The sequence below is a fragment of the Mixophyes fleayi genome, chromosome 3 (assembly GCF_038048845.1).
Source record: "Mixophyes fleayi isolate aMixFle1 chromosome 3, aMixFle1.hap1, whole genome shotgun sequence".
Taxonomy (NCBI): Eukaryota; Metazoa; Chordata; class Amphibia; order Anura; family Limnodynastidae; genus Mixophyes; species Mixophyes fleayi.
The window spans coordinates 38,805,885-38,828,616 of NC_134404.1; the positions used below are offsets into that span (position 1 = coordinate 38,805,885).

A 22,732-nucleotide genomic window follows, 5' to 3' on the forward strand; every position below is an offset into this window, starting at 1 on the left:
ACACAAATATCAACTTTAAATTTCAGTGTACAAATAAGCTGTCAAGTATTTGTGTGCTACATGAAAAAACAGTCAGTATTTAACTTATGTGCAAAACAGAATACTAATTTGCACCCCTTGCATTGTAACATGGTTTTGTCCAGGAGACTTAAATAAGATACTTAAGTTAAGATCCTTAATGAATCAGGCCCCTGGTTCTCAATACTGTTTTATATCGGTGGTCCTTAGGACCCCTGACAGTGCAGGTTTTCCATATCTCCTTTCTTTAGCACAGGTGTATTCATTACTGACTGACACGTAACCGATCCACAGGTGGTATAATTATTTCCCTTGTCACCTGGAAAACCTGCCCTGTTAGAGGTCCTGGGGAGGACTGGGTTTGAGAAACACTGACTTATAAATCCAGCCCAAACATTTGAGATTATTTTTTCTTGAGATATATATATATATATATATATATATAAAAGACCTTCATTAAAAAATCTATTTGTGCTTGAAATAACTTCTCCCCATAGATATCGTGGTTACGGTGCTGGGTTCCCCCGCTCTACGTGCCTTGTAGCTTCCCCCAGCTAGGTCCTGAAGCCTCATAATGCTCCAGGAGCTCCAGCCTGTAGTTTGAATGTAAAGTTCTGCAAATGTGGAGGTTCTCCATCCAGCTAGTTTGACCACCTCCATCTGCAGGGCCCTAACGTCATACTCCAGGCTGAGAGTCTTCAGACCATCATTGGACTGCAGGACCCATTACCTTCCGTACACTAGTGTACATTGCACCGCGGTTCTGAGAGTTAATGGGAGCTTATTACACTTACGATACACTTTATGCTATCAGAAGTGGTTTCATTTTTGGCTGCACTCTTAATTCTGTAAATATTTTCATAGCTGCTGGATAAGTGAAACGCCCACAATCCCCTTCACGTGATTATTTTAAATGTACATCGTTCACATAAAATATAATTGACAGTGATGTTGGATGGAGCTTTCTACAGACTTGTGCCTGAATCACCTCTTGTGTTTTATAAGGACTCCGCGGTCATTGTACTGCTCTATATTAGGGTTATATAACACTGCCAGGGCATGAAAATTAACAAATAAGGTCTATGTGTTATTTATATGTTCACCACCCAGCCGGTATTGTCACAAGAGCCCTGTTTTTACTAAACTACACAGGGAACCTAGCACATCTCTCTTTATCTGTAACAATAAACACAACATTCTTAACTGTTTAATGCATGTCCAGACAGCAGCTATATCAATGTGAAGAGCCTTCTGTAATTTTGCCAGAAACACAGTGTCGTCCGTGACAAGGAAACCTAATACGAGAGGCCAGATATAAGGGGCTGTTGGAGGATGATACAAGGAAACGATGTATTAGAAAGCTGCTCAGTGTCTCGCTTTGTTTGTTTCACAACGCCTCCCAAAAATAGCTCCTCAATGATTTCCCCTGGGGAGGGGGGAGAATGTCATTCAGGCCACAGAGCCTGATGTGTCAAGAGTAGAATAAGCCTAATCACACCTCCTATGTTTCCACACCTAGACACCTGTGGAACTTGTCATTATCTTTTATAAATCACCAGTATCTGAACTGCTCAACTATTTAGCAAATTAATGGGATTTCTGCCCCAGCACCTCCCCTGCTCCCATCTCCCAAACCACCTGGAGCTTCAGTGACTTTGTATTGAAGGAGGACAGAGTCCGTTCAGTCCTCTCCCCCAGAGCTGGAACTGAATAGGAGCACTCTTAGCTTTAAGAGGGATTGATAAATGTACTCTGGTGTCCAAGGGAAGGGGAGGGGCCCTGTATTTTAGAAATGGGGGGGGGGGGGGGGGGGGCAGCAATGTGGATAGAGGAGGTTGACCAAAAGTTGACAACTGCTTTAAAACTCCATGCAAAATGTTACATTTAAGTGTACTAACTTGGAACCCCCCCCCCCCCCCCCCCCCAGATAATTTAGTATGTCAGTAGGGACCAGATAATTAATGCACCGTGTGTTGCATTCATATACTGTATAAGTGTAATGTCCTCTTTCTAGTAATTCTGTTCTCACAAAAGTAGTTTAAAATAAAGTAAAGCCATTATTTGACATTAATATCCCACACAGGCTGTGTATCACTGAGCTGAATAACATACATTGTCACTGCTTGCTCACTCCTTTGCAGCAGGGTACCATGTTACAAGAGGTGCTGTTCTAATAGAGCATACACAGAGTGACTGACAGCTTGGCAGCCTTGCTGTGCAGGAATGCGTTGTTTGACATCACTGCCCCTGTGTACAAACAAATCAAAGCAGCTCAAAATGACGACCTTCTATTTTTTTTGACCTGATTCCTATCCCATCAGGACACTCTTCTAAAGATGTAAGGGGAGTTGTAACTATCTGTTAGTGTGGAGCTAATGTGTCCTCTGAAACCAGTTCTGTTCAGTGGGCTGTGAGGGGTTAGGAGGACAACAGAGGTCCAGGAAAAATGGCTGCACAGAGCGTCCAGTTGGTAGTTCAGCTTTAACCTGATGTCCCACTGTAAACACTGAGCAGTGTATTTTCCCCTTAATGGCTCATATCCAAAAACCCCAATTTTGGCCCCTTTCTGTGTATTCATTCTATGTGACGGAGTATCCTGTGATTGGATGGAGATCTCTTCTCCCTAACGTGACCAGTCACCAGGATGTGAACCTGGTTGGGCTGTGTAATCCTTTTATGCTGGTATCCTGATCTATGATCTGATGCATCTCTGCAGCGCCCCCTAGTGGAGCCAAAGTCCAAATTCCAACCCATTAAAATTATCTCCTACCCCGGATCTATTACAACATTTTTGTATATGGCAGGATCCTGAAACTTTTCTACATTACTGTGACTCGGTGCTAGGGTACACATGATTTCTTTAATCCCGTCATGCTGCGTTTTTCTTACGATAGGATGGAAGAGGTGAGAGTGATACCAGTACAGTAGAGAGCATTGATTCCTATGACAAAAGACACAGCCATGCACATGGGTGTCTTTGTGTAATGACACTAGTGCACAGCTGCGTGGCTTCTCATAGACATAAATGATCCCAGACACATTGGTGTCTCTCTTCCATACACCTGCAATGCTAGCCTCATCCCATTGTGATTTCACTAGTGAATTAAGAGGTTAGGTGATGGTTAAGTCCACAATGAGTCTGCCTCCGCGGTGCGATATTATGTGCACTATAAGTAAAGAAAAATATACAGAGACGCCATAACTGTTGCGTGCAAAATTCTATGTATCCTCTGTATGATGTCTGCGGTTGTGAGTAGCTTGTAAGGTAAGCAGCACAGCATTATGATAACATCTACCATTATGTATGTGACCGGTAGTACTGAACAGCCCCCACCCCAATGTATGTGCTAAAACTCTGAAGAAATGACTGTACATTGGAACACATAACGCATAGTAAACACTGTTTTGCATTTGTTTTGGAAATAGAATCCCCTACTTGGCCCTTTTAGGGTGTTAGACTCTATACCAGAGTGTATCTATCTAATGGTGCCTGTAGTTGGGAAAGAAAATCCTCTTTCTTGACTTTGGCAGCAGTAAGGTCAGACTGTAGACAGAACTATATACTTATGAGAAGAAAGCTGTATAAAGGGTCTTTCCCCCTGTTAGACTGACTCTGTTCTGAAGCTCTAACTATATGCATTGCATTATATGTGTTGCGTACCTCTCAGGGTTCCAGCAAGGCCTTTATATCATATAGGGATGGCTGCTTTTGAAGTTGCTTTTCTGTACAGGGTGCAGCGTATTGAAAAGTAGCGAAATGACCAACTCTACATAGGTGATGTAAAGACCTTACTGAAAAGCATAGAAGGGCAAGTGAAAGATAAAGCATTGTAGTTTGTTAATGTTTTAGGTAGCCTTGTATGAACCATTAAGTCCAAGCTGTCTATATGGGGTAAGAATATTCTTAAAATTTCCTTTGAATCCTCATTCAAGGTATTTGCTCCATTGATGCCAAGTCTATTTACCTTCTTTTATACGTCTATATAATGTTGTTGGCGTATCGTTCGTAGACTGGGATCCCAGTCTCCATCCAGCAGGTAATGACACCCTCATAAGTTACTTTCCATGCAGATAGGGGTCTTGGGTATTCAGTGTTATATATCTAATGTTACTGTTCTGTGACTGTCCTATTAAAATGGGATTTAGTCCTTATTTGTTTTATTTTCCAATCAGTCAGCACCATTATACTCTGCTCCCCTGTTTATTTCTGTAAACTTAAATATTTATCCCATCTTGTGCCATAGATGTATCCCTGGCACAGTAATAACGTTCTACCTGTCACTGTGTGTAAGTGACTCACTTGTACAAATATTAAGGAGCACCTTACACCAGCGCACAGCGCAGTTAGCTGGTTTATAGGCTGACACGATGTACATGAGAATCCATCCTATCCAGCCGCAGGTCGTTGTCCGTACTACTATAAGGACTTGTCAACCTTTTTTGTGGACGTTTTGTTTGTTTTAAATAATGAAATGCAATAGAACTTTACAGTTTGTTTTGCAAATAAATTGTCATGTCTAGAGAAAACATCTGATTATAGAGACACAGCAGCAGCTGATGATGTCAGTCGAATAATACGCCAGTGTCTTCATACCAGGCCTGACTCCAAACGGGACTTTTGCACATTAAGATACCTGTTGGATACGCCCTACCAGACAGTGTATCTAACCACAGTTTTATTTGCAACCCTAAGGCTGGTTAACCTCTGGCCAGTGACATTGCTGCAAAATGCGTTTGTTCTTACCATATAGTGGTAACTGGTGTGTATGACACTGGAGATCCCTGCATTGCCCCCATACTTATAACTGTGAGAGTGCGTTCTTCTGTGATGTCTCATGGAGCTCAGATTATATATTTCTTGTAACAGAGAAGGTCCATGTGTGCTATATCAGACCACTACATTGCATCTTGAATACGTTATCCCTGGTACTTGTTTTGCTCCAGTATTTCTTATGTCCCCAAATTGCTGTTGGATAAATAAGGCACGTATTTGAGTGATGGAGTCGGGACATACGTACGTGAGCATCTTTCTGATTTCCTGCATGTAAAATGCGTTTCCGGCTTCGTTCACTTTTGGCAGCTTTTGTTACCTTCGTTCGTCAACCATTGCATTCTCCTATACATTCATTTTGGAGATGGAACACGCAGAGCTATTTTACAGTGTGAATAAATGACCAGCATAAACCTATGACATCAACACTATAAAATGCAACATGTTTAGAAGTTAAACGGAATTGTTTTGTTTGTTTTATAATTTAATTGCCTGTGTAAACAGCTCAATGGAAATCGGTTGTTTAAAACATTGACACATTTTACAAGCATTTAAGAATGTTTTCCATGTGTACAAAATGTTTAAGAAAACATAAAAAAGATGCAGCTTGAGTATGTACAGAATAAGGAGAGAGAGCCGTTTACATAGTTCAGGGGTCAGGGAACTTTTTTACCTTTTACCCCCAAATATATTTAGATACGCTGACATTACCCCCTTGATTTAAATGGAAGGTAATCATATATTATTAATTAATGGAATTCAAAATTTTATTGAATCTATTCAAAATTTCTTTGAAAGCTTCAACTTCAAAACTTCAGGTTTTGGAGAAACGATGTTGCTTCATTTTTGATACGAGAGCATCAATATTCGGGCATTGTGATGTCAGATCAATTTTGATGCAGTCTTCAGCGTCCAATCGATTTCTCTGCTTTGTTTGCTAGAGTGGAAAATCCTTGTTCGCAAAGGTAGGTTGTTGCAAAAGGCAGCAACTTTTTGACTGACTCTTCATGTGCAATTTTGATGCCTTTGCAGCTGTTGACATCCAAAAATTATGACATCTGCTTTGTTTTTAAATGCAATACATGCTTCATTATTGCATCAAAGCTCAAGAAGTGCCTCTGCCAACCCTTGAGGCTCTTCTGGTACAACAGCAATTTCACATTTAAAGGGGTCTACAATCCAACTGACAGCATGTGAATCGGCAGCATTACCCCCAGGAATTTCATTTTTACCCCATTTGGGGTAATTTACCCCTGTTCCCTGACCACTGGCATAGTTGGTCAGCTGTGAATAAGAGAGGATTAGATGAAGCTGGATGTAATGAAATAAGGCAGGAAAATGGTATAGATCAGGCCTAGCCAACATGTGACTCCAAAAGTTGTTAAACTACAAGCCGCAGCATGCTTTTCCAGTAGATAGCCAACTGACAGCTTGCATGGCATGCTGGGACTTGTAGTTTCAATTACACCTGGAGAGCCACAAGTTGTTGGGGTCTGCTAATAGATACATGGAAAGGTGATTTTAAGGATGGATCTAGCACATATTTCAAGGTTTTCTCTATTTGCTGGCTACATTTTCAGGTTTACAAACCATGCTGAGAGGAGAGTCACAGTGCAAAAATAAATTCACAATGATTGTGCAAAGCGTCTATGCAGACTGAGTGGAATATTGCTGTGGGATGTGACCACTTGTAGATACTATAATAACATATGTGATGTTAAATACTTTTGTGTCAAAAACAACAAAAGTATTATAGGAGTGATACATTTTTGGGGTTATCCAATAAAGGTATTATATTTCCTAGCTTTCAGAGCACAGAGGCCCCTTGATCAGGCAAGTGGGGCCTCTGAAAAATAGCAAATATACCTTTATTGGATAACCCCAAAAATGTATCACTCCTATAATACTTTTGTTGTTTTTGACACAAAAGTATTTAACATCGCATAGATTTTTCTGGCTAACACGGTACTGCAATAATATAAAAAAATAATTTTTGCTACACGATCTGTAATAACATATAATGCTTTGTAGTGAGCCGGGGTTGTTTTTTGCTTCTTAAGCGGCTTCCAATGATCTGTGGTCACACAGAGACCTATTTTTATTTCCTCTTTGTGTTTGTTGAATGGAAGTGTGAAATGTTACATTGCTTTTACCAGCTTCTGTACATGTAATACTGATTTAGTACAGGGAAGCTTGTATTAAGGATAGCATAAAACTGGACTTGTCAACCCCCATTCACTATGGCGACTGGAAAACACAGCCTGCTGGCCGGATCTCACACTCCACTTTTTACATTTTGTTTTTTTTTTCTTTAGTAACAGTCCCCCCTCCCCCTCCCCTGCAATGCATTTGCTGAGAGTCTGTACAGCTGGTTCATGGTGCAGGCATAATATTGTGTCACTGGTCAGAGCCACAGACCTGGATTTCCCTTGTAGTGATGTCATGAGCACTGGGTGGGGGCAAGGTCTGGCGCTATGTGGGCCGGGGCCACGGGCTGGGGCCGTGCGCTATGTTGGGCACGGGCTGGGGCCGTGCGCTATGTTGGGCACGGGCTGGGGCCGTGCGCTATGTGGGGCACGGGCTGGGGCCGTGCGCTATGTGGGGCACGGGCTGGGGCCGTGCGCTATGTGGGGCACGGGCTGGGGCCGTGCGCTATGTGGGCCGGGGGCACGGGCTGGGGCCGTGTGCTATGCAATGTGCGTAGGGGAGGGGGCGTGAAGGTGAAGTTGCGGTGTGGTGTGTGTGTGTGTGTGTGTAGTACAGGCAACAAAAAATTTTTCATCAGGCAATGTCACTAATACTGGTAATTTTAAGTTTTTAAAAAGGTGAAATGTTTACAGTAGATAAGTGGTTGCTGTAATAAACTCCAGTCTATCTTTGCACAGATTTCTGTATCTTACATAGAGGTAGTAACTTGGCAGATGAAGGTAAATGTGTTTTAGGCAGGTAGATCTGTGGATGAATGTATACATCTAGCTTTGTGGAGGTGTTTGCAGGCTGTAGTGGGCAGGAACATGTACAGGAATGTTACCTTGTTCAGTGAGTGAAAGAGGACAGTTCACACAAGTTCTTACTGCTGACGGGTGACGGTGACATGAAGGTGACGGTGTAGCCGGGTAATAGACTGTGTGAGTGTAGTATCTGTTCATGGCACATTGCTTCATACTTGGAAAATGTTCCGTAATGCATCATTAAGTGCTGACAGGTTAAATAGAATTATTTCATTTTCCCCACAAGTTGTTTTTCATTTGCTTCTTTAGCTTTGTTTTTATGTCTTGTATTTTTTTGCATGTTTAATTAGTCCCTTAATCTTTAATATTTGTGTTTTGTTCTTCTAGGTGCCTATGTGGAATGAACGTTCCATGTTTTGTAGGCATGAATGAAGTGGCTTGGCAAGAGACGAGAGGAATAATGCATACAAGCAATGGGCAGGAAGCACTCGGGGTCGGGATGGTCCCCTCCGGAGGAGCCGCCTCGGGGCCCATTGGAAATCACCCACACGCCATTCCTCCCGGCGCTTCCATTGCACAGGTGCCCCTGAGCGGCCGCTCTCAGGACGATGCCACGGTGGGATATTTCTTCCAGAGACAAGCTGGAGAACAGGTGAACGGCTACACCAATAAACACCGCTGGCCAACAGGGGATAGCGTAGAGGCTTCGGTATGTAATTCTAGTTTCCTTCCTTGTTCCTTGCGTCGTCCTGGCGGGGTTGCTGCTGTTGGGGAGCTGATATTGCAGCGGCAACTCCTCCTCCTTCTGTGTTATCCAATCGTCACCTGAAACGGTCTTCTATCTATTACTGGCCAGACATGCAACAATGTGCATGGTGATATCGGCATATTATATAATATAAAGGCACAAGGCTACAGGTACACAGTCTCTTGCCTTGTATATAAGTGCGAAACGCCTCCGACATTGGTTGCATTACAGTCATGTATTACTGGGTCTTATTTTTTTTTTAGTACTGAAATAGTTTCGCTGATGTTTAAGGTGTCATTACCTTTGGCGCTTGTTTGCTTTTGTAGGGATGTTCCTTTCATCTAGCGCACAAATGCATTTTATGTGTGAAAGGAAGTTTCCAGTATTAGGCACCTGATATCATGGATATCGTCATCATTTATTTATATAGCGCCACTAATTCCGCAGCACTGTACAGAGAACTCGTTGACATCAGTTCCTGCCCCATTGGAGCTTACAGTCTAAATTCCCTAATATACACACACACAGACAGAGAGGGAGGGAGACAGACAGAGAGGGAGACACTAGGGTCAATTTTGATAGCAGCCAATTAACCTACCAGTATGTTTTTGGAGTGTGGTAGGAAACCGGAGCACCCACGCAAACACGGGGAGAGAGAACATACAAGCTCCACACAGATAAGGCGATGGTCGGGATTCAAACTCATGACCCCAGTGCTGTGAGGCAGAAGTGCTAACCACTAGGCCACTGTGCTGCCCCTAAACATAGCCCAGCAATATAATTTTTTCCACCCGTGCATGACCATATAGTCTCCAGCGTATTTTGTAGCCACAATTTTGAGGCTGAGAGATGATCCAGGGAGCCCTGGGGGAGCACAACATCAGGGAGCCATCCCCAGTGATTTGCTCCCTGGGCAGGGTGAATTGTGCTGCTTTATATCTGCCCTGACAAAAGTGCAGTGTTGGCTAACCTGTGACACTCCAGGTGTTGTGAAACTACAAACCCCCTGGAGTGTCACAGGTTAGCCAACACTGCACTAGTGAGATTGCTGAGACTAGGAAGCCAGAAAACGGTTTCATCCAGTGTCAGTCATCCCTGTTGTAGAGACTGGATTCAAAGTGAGCACTGTGTGCTGCTTCCTGGCTTGAAGAGAACCGGGGGCAGTTCCAGGTTACTGCAGGTGCCCTCCCTTCCAGACATGAATAAGGTATAAAGACATAACCATCTAGCCGTCCACATATATTGCACTGGTTCTATAATAGTCTTTCATTTTGCTTTACTCGGTCTGATGTCTGCTTCGTGCTATTGAGTTTAAATGACAGCAATTGAATTATAATTTATCTTTGTGTATGTATTAGAAAATAGAGGTATTTCTTGCCTGTAATTTTTAGTTTCTAATACAGTATGAAGTGTAGGCTGTTACTGTAAAGATATAAGGGTAAAGTAGTGATGTTTAACGCTTTATAGTCCCCGATAACCACCCCCTAGATATGTTATAACAACTATCCGGACAGCGGCTGACTGGCGGCCTGCTCTGAAATATGTCGTCTCTGGTCTTCATCAATAAATACATGTACTCTCTCCCATCTACCAGTTATGTTTCACTGTCTCCCAGTAACCATTTGGTGTTGCACATTCTTTTCAGGGCAGAACTCCCGTCTGGTACTGCTTTAGGATACCTCAGTACATACTGAGAGTCCTATTCTGGATAGCCCCTTCTTCACTGGTGGGAAAACAAGCAGAATACCAGCAATATGGGATTGATTAAAGCTTTGTATCTTTGTACTTCTGACCCCTGTTCTTTGGAGTTACAGAGGGTTCTAAACAAACAGCTGATGGCATACAGGATTACTGATGCTCCACTTGCAGTTGGGATTCCCAGTGTTTTGTTTTCTAGTTATGTTGTGCTTTCTTGTTGTGTTACCATTTGTGCTTTTATAGGTTATAATTTCACTTTGATTCAGCACGGCATCATTTGGTAAAAACAATATGGGGCAACAACGCTCACTAGTTTTGATTATATGATCCCACAGAGTAGAAACATGCTGTGTCTTAAAACCTTTCATAGTATCTCATGGAGGAAACATCACATACCTTAACAGTTACTAAGTTTGTATGTTAAATTAAAAAACTAAAGCTCTAAGTCGTTCATTGGTTGCAGAAGGAACATCACTGCCCATATAGCCGTTTACTTTGTACAACTGGAGGAAGTGTCTGCACTGTGACTTCTTTACCTGGATATTGTGGTGATCAGAGAGGAACGCTGTTGTCTATCACTGTGTCAGGCATCTTGGTCATGCCTACAAACCATGCTTTATATAGAGCTTTAGAAACGGTCATGTATAACAGCCCCGCTCCTCTCCCCAGGCATTTTTCTGCATGATATGCCCCCAACCTTCACCTTCTCACTCTGTCTGTTACACGAGACAGAAATGAGTACAACACCCACCCCCATAAACCTTTCTTGAAATGTCACCATGAATATGACATTTGAAAGCAGAGATTTTTACTGATTCTTCCCCATTTAACTTTCATATTGAGCCGTTTAGCAGTTTCTCTTAACAGTAATACAATAAGACCCGCTAGGACACGAGTTCCACCGTGTTCCAAATTGAAGACTATTAAAAAAAAAAAAGCAATAAGTGTTGAAATCTGGTGATACTGTGCACAGTTACTCTTCACCTATACAGAAGTCATCTCCAGTAAAAGCTTCTATTCCAACCAGAGAAATCTATAAGCAATTTCCTACAGTAGTTCCATATGTTGCAAAGGAGCAGGTGGAAATAGTGAAGTAGATCTAGCACAGGTAACTGTCTGTTACTCCTCATATTATATTTGCACTCATGTCAAGCTTGAAGCAGGTAGTCTAATGCAGATCTCTCCAAAGAATGTAAATTACAGAATTCCTCCTTTCTTCTTACTGATAAATGTGCTGCTTCAGATCCTTTTGTCTTCTAGAAAATGTTCTTTAATTGTCTCTTCAGATAGTTCCTCACATTAAAAGAACAATAGACAGGACACGAATCCTAGTGCAAGCCAGGCCAACCTGTGACGACTCTCCCAGAAACTACAAGTCCCAGCATTTTCCAGTATTACAGTATTACAACTGATAGCTGGCAGGGTATGCTGGGACTTGTAGTTTCACAACCCCTGGAGAGTCACAGGTTGGGCCGTCCTAGTGCATTAGCCTTTTGTTAGCCACAATAAAGTAACACACAATTGAAAACCTAAAATCATGCAAATAAAAAAATGTCCAGTTACTGGTGCTGCAATTTCTCATCCCAGATAAAGGTCACGTGTGTTCCTAACCGGGACACGGTCACAGCCACCGTGTACAGTAGCGTCAGATTTTGGCATAAATTATTTCTTTGGTATCTCTAAAGCTTAAATCAAGCTAGCCGGGTCTGCAGTCTTGTTTACTATGAGGAACTTCTATCCCCATGCATGTATTGGCAGTGCTACAGAGCCTGTGTTTGTTCTGCAGGTATTGTGGCAAATGCTAATGTACCGGTGATTATATCTAAAGCAGATAATTGCTGCAGGATAAGTCTCCCTTTATTCCCTTTCACACACTTTATATTCTGCCTACTGTGTACATGTAAACAGAGAGTACAGACTGATCACCTATTCATGGCAAGGCCATCCCTTTACATGCCCTGTATTTGTATTAGAGACACATCTTAAACTCAGGACTTTGAAGCTGGGTACACATTACAGGTCTTTCACCCGATTATCAGACCAATCACACGATAAATGACTGTTCTGTGTACGTTCCGAAGATAAATGATTATCGTTCCAAAGCACATAAACTGACTAAAATTTCGGTAAACAATGGAACAATGTTGTTCCAATTCTGCAGTGTGTGTGTGCACTGACAACCAGATCTCCATTGAGTTTACAGAGTCACTGTGTTTTCAGCCGATGGTTATGACAGATAAGGAGAACAGATCTAAAGGTAAATCTTGTAAAACATATATAGTATGTACACATGAATCGGCATGCTGATCCGGACTTTCAGTAGTAAAATCGTTAACGAAATCCCATCGGGAGAAATCCTCTGTAGTGTGTACCCAGCCTTACTCAAGTGTTATTCGCTTTCTAATACTGGTATGAATTAGTAACTTAATTTAACTCAGGGTTTTAAAGTAGCACTATCATTTTACCTCTTAAAACTGTATATTGTGCTTGCCTTTGTAAACACTGTTAAACCGCTTTTAAACGACACTTTATGCTGCGATTCATGTTAACAGTGGACTACACCTACTCATTTCCATCAGATCATTGCTAGCAGGGGGATTACCTACACTTCTTACTCAGAGTATTTGGAATCTTGTAATACTGGAAAATCACTTATTCTGTAACGGAACTTTCATATTCTCAACATTCTCCGGAGCGGTCACAGAAGTTACACTGAGTGATTATTGCTGTTTTTTGAATGTAGATTAGCATGACAATGTGTATGGCTGTTTAGTGATGATGAGGTGGATATGGACCTTTATCAGTACCAGCAGTCTGCTCTCTTTGCTGTGTTTTGTGGACATTGACTAAAGGAACATGGTATTGGTTGTTTACAAGGAATCTGTCCACATGGCATAATGCCATAAAAAGGATTGCATTGCAGAGGCACAAGTGGTCTTTATAATATTCATAAATAATTATATGTTTTTGCTCATGCAAATTCTCTGGTTATTTTTTTTTCTATGATTGTTTTTTAGGAGCGCCTCTGTCTGCTGCACAGTGGAGGCATAAATATGCAGCCTATAGTGTCACTAGGGGGCACCACTGAGACTGATTACTGCAGCCTCAATGATGTCACTGGATCCTAGTAAATGCATCGTTCACATTCTTATGGATATTGCACAGGCACTGAGATCATTCACACATCTGCTGTGTACAATGTGATGCATTGCGATGCTGACTGTAGTGGTGATACAGAGTTTAACCCAGTTCTGCTATCTCTTGTCCTTGTCTGTATTGATGTGGTGAAGGTGAGGGATGTGATTAATTATCAGGCAGACTGGGAGAGATACAGACATGCTCACTCAGACTCGGCCTCCTTAAAGGGACGGCCTCTAGTCTAAAACTCCCGAAATTACCTTCTCTTCTATAATGTCATCTGAAACCCCCCATAATACGTAGTATGACTAACCACCAAAGCAAACCAAAACTTCCAGCAAATTGTCTGCAGTGCATTCATCTGACATCCAGACAGCATTGTAATCCATGGATCTATCTGAGTCATGTAACCAGTGCTAAGGATACGTCCTCTGGCATCTTGTGTTAGTGTTTCCGCTATGTGAAGACGGGATTACAGCAATATTTCTCATTGTAGGTGAGGTCTGCGGATGAGATGAATCATGACTTCCAGGCTCTTGCGTTAGAATCTCGAGGAATGGGAGAGGTAAGTGCAGTAGAACACAATGATAAGATATCACAGTGTACCTCAATGTACAAGCTATACCCCACTGACATGTGGGCTGTTTAAGATTCACACAGTAAACCTAAACCCCATATTTGTTTTGATTTAATTTTATTTATTGAGGAAATAATGAAAGTAGTAACAAATACCCCCATAATTGGGTATAAAAACAACGCTTCTCATGTTTTCTTGAAATTAAAACAACAACATAATCCAGAAGGTAGAATGCAGCATGGAATGGGGGATATGAGAATCCTCGGCACCTTCACGCCTGAGTCAATGAGTATATAATAATTAGTCTGATGGCTTAACCACAAGAACACCTCTGATACATCCTCCTGCACTATGATTGTTTACCTAGACTTACCACTCACTAGAGCAGGCCTGTCCAACCTGCGGCACTCCAGATGTTGTGAAACTATAAGTCCCAGCATGCCCTTCCAGCTAATAACTGGTTGTCTACTGGCAAAGCATTCTGGGACTTGTAATTTCACAACACCTGGAGGGCCGCAGGTTGGACAGGCCTGCACTAGAGGCTCTATGTCAGTGATGGGCGACAGGCGGGCCCCTGAGCCTTCACCTGTGGCCCCCAGCTTCTTTCTGCTTTATTGTCAGATTTCTGTGTTATAGTTTGTAACACTTAAAATGCCTGGTGAGATGTTATTACTTTTCCTCTTTCTTTGATTAAATGTATTGTTCTATCTGTCTGACATTAAGGGTAATGTGCGGCCCCTTTTGATGGTTAGAGGGACACATCTTGTGGCCCCTGGAGTATATCAGGTTGCCCATAACTGGTCTAAAGGCGAACTGACCTGACTACAAAGTGTAGGTTTACATTGTGTCTGCACTGACCAGGGAATTATATGTAGATGATTCATTAAATTCAAGTCACCGTCTGGTCAGTGTTCTGACAGGTAGATGGATATCTTCCATACTCATGTAGAAAGTCTCACTGATATATATTTTTTTTTTAACCCCCCGCCCCCCCTTGTCCCAGGACTAGGTATTGTTCCTCTGTTCCCCGTCCTCTCCTGTTTACCTTCCTTACTGAAAATCCCTGCTAGGGTATCCGTTTCCCTATCTGCTGATTACCCTGACAGTAGGCGCTTGCACATAACCATGTGCATTACCCATTGGGGGAAGCGGGACCACACTCTTCAGGACTCCTGATGGGCCGTTCAACATGATGTCTCTGTCTCCTTTCTTATAAAGCTTTTACCGGCCAAAAAGTTCTGGGATGCTGAGGACCCAGCTAAGGATGGACAGAAAGGGATGTTCCTTCCAGATGAATGGAGGGAGAACACGTGGGGAGCGTCTCGTAAGTCCTGGGCACTCCGCCTGGAGAGATTGTGATAGTTCTTGTCTGTGGTTTTATAATAAGTAGTCGCTGACTATGTTTTGTATACTGTATGTGTGTTAGTTCTCCTGGATATGACTGCTTTGTCCTCCTGTTCCTCCACTGTCATAACTCCCGTAGAACAAACCTTTACTATATACTTCAAGCACTGAGACATAATACACAGGCTGCCTGCTGTCATCAATACAGGGTCAAACAGTCCGTTTCTTATTCATAGGAATTTTTGTGTCTGACCCAGCGAGGTAGATGGGGTTGGGCCCAAAAGAGGAACAGTTTAGTATATCTGCTACTTATCTTTTGTGAATTATGTTCCATCGCCCTGCTATAAACCCTAGCACACCCCTAGTATAATCCAGGCCTAGCTGTGAGGATGTTGTAGCGTTTTACTTCATAGTCTGTGGTCATGTGAGAAAGAAACTGCATCCTCTCATTCACATTTATGTTTGTACATATCGGGACATATCTAACAAACGTCTACTCCAGATTTTAGCATTGTCATTATTTGTTCAACTAAAAATAAGTCGGCAAGGACAGGTCATGTGTGAAACTGATTCAGTAGGACCACCTTTAGCACTGTAAGGTAGGATACATGTATGGCCTCCCCACCCTAACTGGACTCCTTGTTGTTCATGAGAGTGGTTTCGCATATCACAATTAGAAAGCACATTGTGTGGAAGGTGTCTAAACATGTGTAAGGCTGTATTCCACGGCCTTGTTATATACCTTCCTGTGACCTCATCAGGCCATTTACTAAACTGCTTTTGTGAGTTAATAAGTAACAGCTTTATCATGCGTTCGTAATACACAGCTCATCCCCGGCTTCTGTATCTGTTCATTATCAGGAATTCTCTGCTCGGGATTTTGTAAGTGAATAATATATGGTACTTTATAACAAGCCGTGGTAGTAGCCTACACACTTTCTACAGCCAATAGACGAGCCACGGTGCTTCTTCAGGGAGGAGGGTGATCAACAGTTGAATTAAATCTAGAAAATAAAAACCCATTAACAGCATCTATTACATCTACTAATAACGTTCTACTTCCTTACCCAGCTTTCTGCTAAATGAATGCCGTAGCAGTGACCTTTTGCTCTCCTCCTTTCATCTAACCTCATTCACGACTTCTCTTGTGCTGCACCTCCTCATTTCTCTATACACCAGACTCTCCCCCACCTTGACATCCTTCAGGAGTTTAAGCACACTAAAATGTTTTTATTTTAATTTAAATATAACCAGGTAGACCTACTTGCCTGCCTGACTGTCTTCTGGTTTGGTGAAGACTTTCAGATAAAAAGTTCGGAGAAACACAATTTCCTAGCAAACTGCTACAGACGTGTTCAGCTGCACCCTGGCTGGTTGCCCAACTCTGTCATAGTGATATGTTGGTCACTGCGCTTTCCCCTCCCTCCCTGGACAGACTTCTTCTCATCATAGATGTTAGTCCTGCAGCGTTCCTGTCCTCTGTTCTTGTAGTGATTGCCGGATCTGTTGTGCTCTCGGTTCCACACTACACTGACTGCTGTGTGCTCACACTCTGCTGACAGGCCTGTCCTCCATTCTCTGCTGACCTTCCTTCTCTTAGTGTAAAGCATTGAATGTGATTATCCTGTGTGAACCTTGCAATTAAATTGTCCTTACGTACATTAATGTGACTGCACGTAAATAAAAGCAATGCACTTGACACTCTTGTGGAATGGATTTTGCGGTTGACCAAGGAATATGTATGCTTACCTGCCAGGCCTATTACAAGAAGCTACGAGAGTTGGAGAGTGAGTGGTCTTGCTCTGTCTCCATGTAAAGTTGGAGAGTATGCCTGATGGTGATCTCTGAATAAAATTGTTTTCACTTGACAAGGATTGACATCATTTATTATAGAAGTCCATCCTGTGACCTATCCATTCAGCTCTAATAACGGCTTCTGCTGCCACCTGCTGGCAAGAGAGTTACTCTGCAGTATGTGACTCGAAATCAGCATTCATTAAATCGACCTATTATCAATCAGACTTTAGCCCTGTTAATTATCATCTGTCAGCGCAGCAATGACAGATGAATTAACGTGTCAATTTATTTCCTGAAGTCATGTTGGGGGGGGGGGGGGGGGTCTGCGCATCTGATAGGAGGCTGTCCCTGCGATAACGTCTCTCTAAGTTAGACCTAGGGTTGCGCGTGCACAGAGGTCATGTAGGTAAATTAACGTTTAGGGGCGCAGGAAGTCTGCGGAGAGTGATCTGAAGATCCCTCTCCTGCTATGCTCCCCCCATAGGATTGAATGGCTATCAACAGATGGCGTTAGCCATCGAGGTCAACTTCCGGAAAGCTACGCTTTTTGTAGATTGATACATTTGTCAACACCGCAGTCTACATTGAATATTATAGGGACTGCGGTATTATGCGGTAATTTGCCTAATGCTGGAGATACCCTCCTGCGTTAGGCTTTTCTTACATAGTCAATTTACTTGAAAATGCCTGAACCATGCTGAAAAAGCTGTTTCCACATGGTTTAGAACTTGATAAATAGGCCCCTTGAAATTTTATTTATTATAAACTATAGTAATAAAGTCCTATCTTTAGCATTTAGGTAATAACAGTGGTTCTATGGTTATTTTATTAGCTGTGTTGTGCATTTGTCATCACAGCTGTCCCAAGTCAAATTTGGGATAATTTCACACCCCTATCCAGGTGTGAATAAAAGAGAATGCAATGTTTGACTACCGGGTCAGAGAATTCTGTGGTTTTGAAGACCTGCAATGATTTGTTTCAGGTGTTCTAGAACTCTGGTTTTAATTTCCCAATTCCTGTCTCCTAGATCATTCCATGTCCCAGCCAATCATGGTACAGAGGAGACCCGGGCATGGCTTTCAAGGGAACCATGACGCAAACTCTGTGCTGTCTCCCCGCTCGGAGAGTGGTGGTCTCGGGGTGAGCATGGTGGAATATGTCCTGAGCTCTTCGCCTGCTGATAAACTCGACCCACGGTTCAGGAAAGGAGCCTATGTGAGTGTTTAGCAAACTGCAATGAATACACTAAAATAAATTTATATACCAAAGTGTCCTGAGCTTAAACAAACGTTTCTATAGGCAAAACAAACGCCAAAGGGTAAAAACTAAATGTACCAGCCATGTTATGTCTTGATTGGGGAGAAGGGGGCTTCTAGACACCTGTAAAGCACCCTCCCATATATATATATCTGCTTATTAGCATTTTATTTTTGTAAAATATTACCCTATTTAAAGTAATGTGCATCTTCTGGTTCTATTTAGGTCTACTGAAACATGACCAAGAGCGTATTTATATTTATTTTTGCTTAGTACAGGGTAATGCTTTTATTAGAAATAGGTTTATGCTTCCCCTCTGTGCAGGCTAGAGGCTAACCTGGGGGATTTCATCTGTCTCTGCTCTGTTATTGTACAAGCTCTTCTGATTGGATAATGCCCCCAGTGACATCAGTCCTCTCCCCTGCCACCAAACTGTGCCCCAAGCTATTGCATTGTGAGAGGTTTAACACACAGGACTGGTAGAAAAATAGAGGGTTATAGGACAGGCACACAATGGGTAAATGTTATTAAAAATACACAGGAACATTGCTCTGCGGATGGTAATTGGGTATGTCTAGAAACAGCACTGACATTTATTGTTCTAAATGTACCTACGTATACAGGCACATTTTACTTTCTTGCATATGTTTCTTCTTCTTTCTATTGCTTATACAGTGCCAATCATATTACGCAGAGCTGTGCAGAGAATATATCACTCATATCAGTCCCTGTACCATGGGAGCTTACAGTCTAAATTCCCTAACACACAGACACACACAAACAGGTCCGTTTTGTAAGAAGCCATTAACCTACCAGCATGTTTTTACCAGCAGTCAGAATTTTTTCAGTACTTTTGGATAAAGTTTAACAAGTTCTACACCCAATAATGTTTGGACAAGTCTTCCTTTACCATTGCGGACTGGGTGAAGAGCTTTTTGGCACCTAATTCAATGCTCAAATCCTTTAAACCTTTGAATATACCTTTTTTTTTTTTTTTTTAAAACAAGTGTTTGACGGTCACAGAATATACAATGCAATACGAATACATGTTATATCATACAAAATACAATCAATACTTTTAATTGAAAATTGATATACCTTTTAATGTTAGTAGTAAGAAATTTAACTGAATGCATCTTGCATTTAGTAAGTAGCAGCTGATTAAAGGTTTGCTCTAGAAAATGTTTTAATTCACCCTTGGCGCTTGTGTTAATGTGACTGACGTGAGACATCCCACTTCTTTGCTTACTGCAGTGCAATGTCTCAAGGTAAATTGGTTATAATTTAGAACTATTTTTTTTAAAGAGGAAAATATTTAATTAGGATGAATGGATTAACTATTTACATTTACCTGTAAATATGTAAATAGTTGGCTTTCCTGTTTTACAGTATGCACCAGCCAGCAGCTCTTAATATAAAGCCGCCATTTTTCATTTAATTTCTATATAGGGTGCTAGAGATTGTGAATTAGACGGACCAGAGAAAGGGGAGCAGAAAGGCAAAGCGTCTTCATTTGAAGAGGAAAAGAAATGGGATCTAATTTCCGCTGATGGTGACGAGGTCTCCAAGCTGAACGGCAGGGGGCTTCCTAACGGGATTGACGCAGACTGCAAAGATTTTAAGTAAGGATGAAAGACTTTTTAATAAGAGTTATAATTTGTATATGCCTGGTCGGTGGTCTTTTCTTCTTCTTTGTTTGTTATCTGGTATATGTACACCTAAAAGCTGCCACACTGGCCATTTCTCTTGTAGTTGGGGCCAGCTGGAAAATTGCTGGAGTTTAAATTTGAGCTTTTTTCCTCACTGCTCACTGTTATTTATTTATCGCAAAATATTTATTGATTAATTCTGTAATGAACTTTTGTTTCACTTTTTTTTTATGGCTGCATTATATTTAGTTTCATTTTTCAGTTGCTCCAGTTGTAAAAATGAAATGGGCCCAAATAAAGTCCCTTTGACAAGTAAACCTGCGGGGAGCGGTTTTCAGATAACTTTATACATGCATGGTTTGTAGCTGAATACCATAGACAAAAATAGTGTATGTATGTAATAGATTTAATAGATAATAATACCTACTCCTGTCACTGAAACATATCTCTGTGGCCTCTTATATGCACACAACCCAAATGAGCGTTCATTTTCTCCCCCCCAGCCGTACTCCAGGAAGTCGTCAAGCCTCCCCCACAGAAATAGCAGAAAGAATTGGCCCAAACCAGAATGTGTCCGAGGGATTGGGGCAGCTTTCAAATCCCATGGTCAACAAACCCCTGACGGAGGAGTTTGGAAGCCCTGAAAGCCAGAATCTGGATGGCATGGAACAAGTCGGCCTGGATTCACTGCAGTTTGACTATCCCGGGAATCCGCTACCCATGGACTCTGCTGGCGCCAACGTTGGGCTGTTTGACTATAACACCCAGCAGCAGGTTAGTCTGTCTTCACCTCAGACTGCGTGAAAATAGTTTTTGTACATTTGTAATAAGAATATTGCGGCTTCCACTGCTTCTCCTGCGGCTTCCACTGCTTCTCCTGCGGCTTCCACTGCTTCTCCTGCAGCCCCCAGCTCCTTCCTGCTTTATTGTCAGATTGGTTTGTTATAGCTGGTAACGCTTGTTTATAATACCTGCTATTGTTATTACAGATAGGTGTCACTCTTTCATTAAGTGTATTGTTTAATCTTATTTACTAAGATTAAGGGTGATGTGCGGCCCACTTGAAGGTTAGAAAGCCGCCCGTGCGACTCCTAAATTGTATCAGGTTGTCCATCACTGGTCTAAAATGAAGAGCTCATGTTTCACCTGCTGGAATTGTGACTGGACACCCGTTGTGTTTCCCTAGCTCTTTCAGAGACCCAACGCTTTAACAATGCAGCAATTAACGGCAGCCCAGCAACAGCAACAACAGCAATATGCCCTGGCAGCGGCACAGCAGTCCCACATTGGTAAGTTATTATCGATCATATATAAACACCAGATTGTATTATAGTACCATATTCCCCTGCCGTCAAATACAGCCACTCGTTACGTTCTTACTGATATCCAAACCTGCTGTTACTACTGTAAAAGGTCATTAGTGACCATGTGCCGGTTAGAATCTCCTGTTTAGGAGAAGTAACTTCCGAGACTCTGCTTCTCCCCACCCATTATTCATGACACATCCAAGGCCAGCATTGAGACCGAATCCCACCTACAGACAGCTGTGAGTGTGAAATGATTTACACACATCCTCACTGAAATAGGTGTAGTCCTATCACACCGCTGGCCTTTGTAATGCTCTGATTACCTAATGGGTAAAGCATTGGCTCAGAGGTCTGCCATGTAAGTGATCTCTCCAAGAAGTTACTTCTCCTGAATAGAATGTGCTTATATGTATATTAACACTGGGGAGTTTACTAATCATTTTCATTGTTTAAAAATGTATTTAAAACAATCTATCTTGCACTGATGAGACCCAGTGAGAGTGAAAGAGTCTCTAAGTGGGATGTTGCCTATACACTGTCCTGCTTTTGAAGATTTATCAAACCTTCCAAAAAGTAAAAGAGTAGGTGTTGCCAATGGCAACTCATCAGATTTTAGCTATGATTTTCTAAAATGTACTAGACAAATGATGGCTAGAATATGTTTGGTTGCTATGGGCAACACCTCCACTTTTCCTTTATGACAAGGTTTGGTTAATCTTTTTAAGTATAACTTTCACACAAAAGGCAGTTGGCATGTTCTTGTTGTTATTTGTAAATAGAGAAATTTTTAGGTTATTTTTGTAGTATGATTTAAAAGTCCATTTAAAACATTTACATTTGGGCCCTAGAATTAAAATTCTTTATACACTTTTTTTTTCCATCCCAGTTTTATGTGTCAAAAGCCCAAGAGGAGGAAATTATTCTCAATTCCATTTGCTTTAACAAAATAAAAAAAAGTTTTGTGCGTCATTCAGGAAGAATTTGAGGGTTCCCCAAAGGTTCCAATGACTCTGTAATCTCATGTCCCTCTAATGAATGCTAGAAAATAAAACTGGTGATGGGGTTATTGATGCTCATCCCCCAGGAATTTCCCATATGGTGAGCTCACAAGGTAGGGGCATCTAGGTAACCCTGCAATATGTTGGCGTAGAACATGATTGTCTTTGATAAGTTAAAGCCTTGTTATGTTTTGCATATGCCCATGCTGCTGTTACATCACACTCTGTGAGTGGTGTCCTATTTACATAAGGGTTTCTTTGTCTTCCAGCGGGCATGTTCTCAGCAGGCCTGGCTCCAGCCGCCTTCATGCCAAATCCTTATATCATCAGCACCGCCCACCCTGGCACAGATCCGTATACTGCGGCCGGCCTGGCTGCCGCCGCATCCTTAGGAGGTATGTACACTTTAGGTAGGTCATTAGCTATATCAATCTGTTTGGTTATTCGCTGTATTGAAGTGTACTGGTCACCTACTCACA

The 22,732-nt window shown here is 41.9% G+C and overlaps 1 protein-coding gene across 4 annotated transcripts in view; it reads left to right on the top strand.

Annotated features, from left to right (window-relative positions):
- Positions 1–22,732, top strand: part of PUM2 (pumilio RNA binding family member 2) — a 56,706-nt gene that overhangs the window by 11,577 nt on the left and 22,397 nt on the right. For 2 of the 4 annotated variants that reach the window (XM_075201382.1, XM_075201384.1), the window contains exons 2-9: positions 8,128–8,449; positions 13,821–13,889; positions 15,120–15,225; positions 18,070–18,257; positions 19,749–19,921; positions 20,452–20,722; positions 21,135–21,237; positions 22,523–22,648. In XM_075201382.1, the coding sequence (XP_075057483.1) occupies positions 8,141–8,449; positions 13,821–13,889; positions 15,120–15,225; positions 18,070–18,257; positions 19,749–19,921; positions 20,452–20,722; positions 21,135–21,237; positions 22,523–22,648 (1,345 nt within the window). In that variant the 5' untranslated portion in view covers positions 8,128–8,140. Of the gene's footprint in view, positions 1–8,127; positions 8,450–13,820; positions 13,890–15,119; positions 15,226–18,069; positions 18,258–19,748; positions 19,922–20,451; positions 20,723–21,134; positions 21,238–22,522; positions 22,664–22,732 lie in introns of all 4 variants that reach the window. The other 2 variants (XM_075201383.1, XM_075201385.1) reach the window with 2 other exon arrangements.